Source organism: Phalangium opilio, unplaced genomic scaffold, assembly GCF_054372755.1.
Source record: "Phalangium opilio isolate 3A_F unplaced genomic scaffold, DU_Popi_V2 ptg000045l_1, whole genome shotgun sequence".
Lineage (NCBI taxonomy): Eukaryota > Metazoa > Arthropoda > Arachnida > Opiliones > Phalangiidae > Phalangium > Phalangium opilio.
This window is the reverse complement of record NW_028324168.1, coordinates 2,235,050-2,241,971: the sequence shown is the minus strand read 5'-3', so window position 1 is coordinate 2,241,971 and position 6,922 is coordinate 2,235,050. Positions and strand designations below refer to the sequence as shown.

General features: G+C 34.0%; 3 protein-coding genes across 3 annotated transcripts; 1 reads left to right on the top strand and 2 right to left on the bottom strand.

Moving 5' to 3' along the window:
- The first annotated feature begins 2 nt into the window (after nucleotides 1–2).
- Nucleotides 3–1,387, top strand: LOC149676680 (citramalyl-CoA lyase, mitochondrial-like). The gene has a single exon (XM_089837740.1). It carries the CDS (start codon nucleotides 326–328, stop codon nucleotides 1,316–1,318), a length of 993 nt encoding a protein of 330 aa, XP_089693866.1. The 5' UTR covers nucleotides 3–325; the 3' UTR covers nucleotides 1,319–1,387.
- On the bottom strand, nucleotides 1,333–2,320 carry mRpS18B (mitochondrial ribosomal protein S18B). Its single transcript, XM_089837742.1, has one exon. It carries the CDS (start codon nucleotides 2,165–2,167, stop codon nucleotides 1,418–1,420), a length of 750 nt encoding a protein of 249 aa, XP_089693868.1. The 5' UTR covers nucleotides 2,168–2,320; the 3' UTR covers nucleotides 1,333–1,417.
- Nucleotides 2,321–2,422: 102 nt separating this feature from the next.
- Nucleotides 2,423–6,841, bottom strand: LOC149676678 (mitochondrial intermediate peptidase). The gene is made up of 12 exons (XM_089837731.1): nucleotides 6,640–6,841; nucleotides 6,144–6,565; nucleotides 5,811–6,076; nucleotides 5,603–5,750; nucleotides 5,344–5,526; nucleotides 5,012–5,278; nucleotides 4,528–4,734; nucleotides 4,321–4,446; nucleotides 3,638–3,859; nucleotides 2,905–3,138; nucleotides 2,609–2,804; nucleotides 2,423–2,538 (listed from the first exon to the last, which is right to left on the bottom strand). Exons 2-12 carry the CDS (start codon nucleotides 6,339–6,341, stop codon nucleotides 2,465–2,467), a joined length of 2,121 nt encoding a protein of 706 aa, XP_089693857.1. The 5' UTR covers nucleotides 6,342–6,565; nucleotides 6,640–6,841; the 3' UTR covers nucleotides 2,423–2,464.
- Between the last annotated feature and the right edge of the window lie 81 nt (nucleotides 6,842–6,922).

Here is a 6,922-nt window from a genome sequence, read left to right as displayed (position 1 = left end):
GCACCCGCTAACTCACATAATGTCGGTATATTGAATAATAATTAATTGACAAACCATCTTTGTTAAAATTTTATACTAACATAAAAATTGTGACATGTAATAGTATTTTTTTTAAACCTATTCGGCAAATATTATGGTCTTATATATTTTTGTAAAACTAGTCGTCAGTTTCTGCCTCTATTACGAAACGATTCGGTTCAGTTCAGTTTCAGTTATATTTTTTTCCCTGATGCCGGCCAAAATACTTAAGAACCAGGGTCCAGGAAGTTGAAAACTGGGAAGTGGAAACCATTTTCCGAAAAAATCGAAACTGAAGACGGCGAAAATGTTGCTTAAACTTTTAAACAAACACTTATCTTCGGGAATCCGTAGATTTTCAATATCAGCAATTAAAAACAAAGAATTTATTCCCAGAAGAGCTGTCATGTATGTTCCTGGTGATGATGACCGAAAACTAATGAAAATCCCATCAACTGGTGTTGATTGCGCTGTCTTAGAATGTGAAGATGGTGTAGCTTTAAATCGGAAAGAAGCAGCCAGAAAAAACATCCGTAAAATGTTGGATGCAGGGGCAATCAACTTCAACAACTCTGAATGCGCTGTTAGGGTTAATTCTGTCAGCAGTGGCTTGATTACTGATGATATTCCCGAAGTTCTTGGGGCTGCTAAGCTACCCTCTACTATTTTTGTCCCTAAAGTAAACACCTTAGAGGAGGTAGATTACATATCTAACCTACTAGATAAAGTTTTACACTCCAGACCCCAAAAAAACCAAATTAAAATTAATCTAATTATTTATATGGAAAGTGCCTTATCTTTGTTAAACCTAACGGAAATCTGTAAAAGTTTTATGGAACTAGGAAGTAAATCATTGTTTAACCTTGATGGAATTGTTTTTGGGGCTGATGATTTTATAGCTGATATTGGGGCCACAAAAACCCCTGAAGCAACGGAAATATTAATGGCAAGGCAACTAGTAATAACAACGGCCAAAGCCTTTCGTTTACAAGCTATCGATATGGTTTTTATTGATTATAAAAACCAAGAAGGTTTAAGAAATCAATGTATTGAAGGAGCCAAGATGGGATTTACTGGAAAACAAGTTATTCATCCCAGTCAAGTCCCAATTGTTCACGAATCTTTCTTACCACCAATGGAAAAGGTCCAATGGGCTAAAGAACTAATTGGGTTGTTTAAAGAACACCAAAAAGATGGCAAAGGCGCTTTCACTTTCAAAGGTGAAATGATTGATAGGCCTTTGTTACTTCAAGCCCAAAATATTGTTGATTTGATTGAAAAAATTAATCCCAAAAATTAAATTAAATTAAACCATTTTCTTTAATGTAATACTATAATGATTTAATAAAGAATTTATTTTCTAGTGATACATGATTAGAATTTAATTAATTTCTATATCTTAACTCGCGGATTTTTTGAATTTGGGTTCTTTTAATTCCGGGTAATAATCTTCGTAATTGTACTTTCTAAATGGAACATCGTATTTAATCAAGCCATGGTCTTTAGCCTTGTGAATGGCTGTTAATATATTCTTGTGTTGGTTCATGCAAATTCCAGTTTTGGAAAAGCTTATAACCTGTCCAGAAAACTCTGAGATGAACTGATTCAGGAGTTTTACATTCCTGTAATCGACCAGTAAGAAATCATCTCGGCAAATGGGGCAAGGGTTACCAGTTGAGATCTGTCCCTTCCTAATGCATGTTTTTCTAGTTAAAATCCGAGGTCTTCCACCTTTATGGTTTCTGCGATATTGTTTCCATACTGGGTCTTCGCCATAGGTCTCGGTATAGGCCTCGCTTTCTAAATATTTGACGCTAGTTTCGACTGGAACGGTACGAGCTTGCGTACCTTTCTTAGGGACATCTCTAACAACATTACCGTCAAATACAGCTTGTATCTCCTCTTGAGTGTATTCTTTAGGTTTAATTGAAGTTTCCTCATCAGTTTTTTCACCTTCTTCTTCGTCTTCAGCCTTATTTTCTGATGTGGTGCTAATTTTTCGCAAAGTTAAGTTTGAAATTATCGTATTTTGACAATTTCGATAAGCCAAGTTGAAAGGTTGAATGTTTTTAAATTGGTAAGCCTTGGTCGCCATATTTCTTTGAAGACATTTACTTATTATTCTTAGGCTTAGAAGACGAACAGACATGGTTTGACTATTTTTAAACTCCAAATAAATAAATTTTAAAATGAAAATTAAGTTTTAAAGCTATTTTAACTGTAAATTAATTAAATTAAGATTCTTTTTTCGAATTTAGCAAACCGGCACAAAAAACCCAAAGAAGAATGATTTACTAGCAGAGTAGCAGACAAACATTTAGAAAAGAGTCTATTAGGTTCAATTCAGTTCAGTTTTTATTCAAAATCGAAAATGAGCCTTGCTCCATGAAAAAAACAATGAAAATTAAATTAAATATTTTATTTCCAAACATAATTTTACACTAAACTATTTAATTCTATCAATATCTAACAATAAAGCTTTTGCCAATGAATCAGGTGTCACTTCTTGATCTAGAAAATCTAAACAAAGATATTTAATTTAACTTAATAATAACCTAAATTAAATTAATTAATTTGAATTAACTCCAACCTTCGACTAAATATTTAGGAGGTTTTGACCCTCCATGTTGCAGAATTTTCTGCCGGTATCTTAATCCCGCTTGCTTACAAAAAGGATCCTGGGCAAAATACTTATGCCAAATCCACGAAGCCACACTTCTAGACACTAAATAAGAATAATATTTTGCTCCATATCCAACTAAGTGACTAAATCTTAGATGCCAGGCCTATAAAAATAAATAACACCAATTATATTAAACCTAATTAACAATAACACCAATTATATTAAACCTAATTTACAATCAAAAGTTAATAAACTAAACTTACAGTATTATCTACATAAGGAACCCCATAGAAATTATTCTGAACATTGGCTAAAACCTCTGTATTATTTTGACCAAAATTATATTTTCCATGAAAACTTTGATCCAAAGCTGCGTAAAAAACTTGCAATTGAGTTTCACTAGGAGAAAAAAATTGTTTAGATGATCCTAAGTTGTTTAGAAGATGTTCCGGAATTGGTTCCCCCGTTTTAAAATGCCTAGCAAATCTGGAAACAACCTAATAATAATATTATTATTAATTTTATTAAATTATTTCTGATTCTATAATATCCAATGAGATAGAATATATATATAAACCTAGAGTCACAACGTGGGATCTCGAGATCGATGATTCGCGATACACTTTTTGTGGAGCAAGAATCATTATCAAATACGGGTGGCGCCACCTATTAATCACTTGAAGAACTTTTTTATTTTACCGTCTGCTGTCAAAATAGTTTTTTAAACGTGTTAAATAAAATAAGCGAGTTAAATAATAAAAACTCTATTCCTTTTTTAATCTAATAAATAGATGAAATAAAAATCATAACGATGTTTCTGATTGAAACTAAGCGAGTAAAAGTTGTAATTAGTTCCGCTAGAGGCTCACAGGTGGCGCTGTCATGTTTTGATAAACTTGCTTGATAAAAATAATGTGTATCGCGGTAAGCCGATTTAAATTGGAACTCTATCTATCTCATTGACAATATCAAGAGAAACCAGGAAACCTAATTTACTCGATAATCTGAAGCAAAATATTCCATAAGTACTGAGGGAACTTCAGCTAAGTCAGTAGAGCATCTGGTACCAGTGACATGTTGGTATTTTGTTCTTGCTAACATTGAGTGCATAGCGTGTCCCATTTCATGGAAAAGGTTATCAACCATTGGAGGAGTTAACAAAGAAGGACAGTTTGTTTTTGGAGAAGGAAGATTTAAAAGTATAGTCACAATTGGTGTCTGTTTAAATTAGAAATTAATTTAATTATCTTAGAAGTATAGATGGATTGGATAGATTTCAGGGTTCATACAACTTTTGGACAACAAATTTCCCTGAGATTTATGGGAGGTTTTTCCCCATATACTTCCATGAGTTTTCCAGGTTTTTCCCCCCATATGGAGTATCCTATGGAGCAAATGTTAACGAAGGAGGGGGGGAGCAAATATGACTATAACATAGTCAAAGGACATCCCCGTATCTCTAATATAACCAGAGTTATGAGCCTCCAAAGTATAGTGTAATATTAATCCTATGGAGGGGGAATGTTCACGAACATTTTGCTTAATTACTCGGCCCCTGTTTGACGCAAATTTCCCTGATTGTTCCCTGAGGTTTTTGTCAACTATTTATTTTCCTGATTTTTCCAGGTTTTCCCTGTATTCCAGGTTTGTATGAACCCTGGATTTAAAACAGTTTATACTTGATATCCATTGTCTATTTGTCTTCCCCCTCTTATTGTGAAGTGACATTCTTGAGCTGGTTTATCAGGACGTTCATAAAAGTCACAATAAATGTAACCTAAAACACCAGATTCATCCTGAACCCTCTGTTTAATTAAAAACACCCCAGAATATTAATTAATTAAACTAACTAACTTATAGTTTTGATTAAAATAATGAAGACTTACAAGTTTAATAACATCTTTATGCCAAACTTCAGAGTGTTTTAAAGGTTCTACTTCTAATGTTACGTCATATAATGATTGGAAGATAAAATTTAACCCTTCCATACAAGCACCAAGAGAAAAATAAGGGCAATAATCAGTGCTTCTAATGTTAAACGCTTGTTGTTTGGCAAGGGCAGTGTAATAAGGTACATCCCAAGGGTATAATTCCTTTAAGAAATTTAACTTAGTTCAAATTAAAGGGCTCCTTCGGACCCTTAGACACATGGCCCCGCGGATTTCCGAGCCCCCCTACCTAACCAGAGGGAGGGAGTGAAAGAAGGGGATATTAACAAGGAGGGAACTACTTAGGGGTCAGAGGAAATCGGTGGGGCAAAGTGTTGAGGAAGATCGTCTATGAAGAGGGAATGGAAATCCGCGGGGCCATGTGTCTAAGGGTCCGAAGAAGACCTTTAAAACATGATTTTTCAAATACTTTTATCTTTACTTTAGCATTAGAATTTGTTTGTTTTTTCATAGCCAGCATCTGATCATAATTTTTCTTAGCTCTGGGTTTTAATTGCTCAGATAAGTGGTTCAAAAAATCCTTAACAGCTTCAGGATTTCCAGCTAAACTTCCTTTTACAGCACGATGAGCGTAAGTTTCAAACCCACATAACTTTGCTAAATCATTACGACAATGTAATAATTGATCTAAAATTGATTCTTGGTGTTTGTCAGGGTAGAGGAATACCCTATACGCTAATTCTCTTAGCTGGAATTAGATTTTTTTTATATCAAATCCGAGTAAAACCATGTTTTGCAAATTAACGAGCTTACAGATTCATCATGAGAATCAGAGACTAATCCAGATAAAGTTATAGTGTCACCTCCACCAAGAATTTGGTGAGATAAATGAGATGGAATATCTGATCTTGGGACACTTCTGGGTTGCATAGAGCCATTGACAAAAAAACTACCTAATCTTAGAATGTATTCATTTAGAGATACTACAGTGTTTCTCTGTTAAAATAAGTGTTTAGGGTTAAACTTTGTCTTTTTTTATATATATAAAATCAGGGCTATTCATTTAATTTACCCTAGTTTCATCTAAATGAATTCCACATTGCTCAAAATCAAATAGAAACAACTCTGCAACATGTTTATCAATATCATCTGTTGAGATTTTATCCCCATTCTTAACTACTTGTTGAAGAGCTTCAAAAAGCTCACGATTAGTATTTAATCTATGAAGAGGGTTAATTAATCCTTAAGATGAGTGGCAAACATATAAAACATTATCATACTTCTCAACTAAACTGTTTATGTCTAAACAAGCATCTTCAGCAAACTGTGCGTAACGTTTGTTTGGATGTCCTATTCTCACGAATTCTGCTAAATCAGCTACTTGACATAGGGTATCTGATAGATCGTCAAAGATTTCGACCATTTTTCTATTACATTTACCCCCATTTGTAGCTTCATTGATTAACTGATCAGTTTTTATAACAGCATTCTCTCTCATAAGGTAGAAACCCTCAGGGTTGACTAGCTCTTGGCGACCAAATAGTCCCTGGTTAGAAAATAAAATTAATACTTACAATACTCCACAATGTCAAGGATTAATTAAATCAACACACAACGTTGCTTCTTGAAAATGTAACTTGGAAATCCTCCCAAGTACTTGGCTTTGAGTTGAAGGCATTTGCTAAATGAGACCAAGTTGCAACGTCTCTAAGCCTTGGTTTACGATTTACATAACTAGCGTACTTCGATGATAAAGTTCCAATATTTTTCCCAGCCAATAAATGACGCGTCAAATTAGCACTAATCTTCATTATTTCTTACAATATATAAATGATAAATCTTAAATACAGAAAAACTTCCTAGTTATAAACAAAACGATCACCGGTGCGACGGTGTAGACATATTTATAAGCAGACGACTCAGTTCCACGACCTTGACTCCCGCAGCCAATCAGGCTTTAGATTAAAAACATTACTTGCCCGGGAACTTCAAAAGCCGGTTTTACAAGTACATTTATTTCAAATCCCTTCCTTGACTGTCAAAATCGTAAAAGATATTACCAAAAGCTGAATAAACTAAAGTACAGGATCATCTCGTCAATGTAACGACCTCAAAAAGAGAAAATTTTAATACTCGCCCCCGGGAAACGTGCAAAAACAAAATGCTGTGTAGTAGTAATACAGGAAGGTACTTCTACAAATTCCGGAGTAGTACTACACCGTAAGAACAATAAACTAAATTAATACTATAATTATAGTATTTAAGCTTATTATGAGGGGAAAAAATGGGAAAATAAATAAATAGCTAAACTACACTTATAATATAATTTTTGGAGGTCTCTACCATCAAAGAAATGTTATCAAGTTCCCATCCCCGCTTATTGCGTATGTCA

Excerpts from the sequence above, each read along its gene's own strand:
- LOC149676680 (XM_089837740.1), top strand. The coding sequence starts at position 326 with ATGTTGCTTAAACTTTTAAACAAACACTTATCTTCGGGAATCCGTAGA.
- mRpS18B (XM_089837742.1), bottom strand. The coding sequence starts at position 2,167 with ATGTCTGTTCGTCTTCTAAGCCTAAGAATAATAAGTAAATGTCTTCAA.
- LOC149676678 (XM_089837731.1), bottom strand. The coding sequence starts at position 6,341 with ATGAAGATTAGTGCTAATTTGACGCGTCATTTATTGGCTGGGAAAAAT. Across the intron at positions 5,279-5,343 it reads CTGATTCTCATGATGAATCT|CTAAGAGAATTAGCGTATAG; the intron begins GTAAGCTCGTTA and ends ATCTAATTCCAG. Across the intron at positions 4,735-5,011 it reads AAACAAATTCTAATGCTAAA|GAATTATACCCTTGGGATGT; the intron begins GTAAAGATAAAA and ends AATTTCTTAAAG.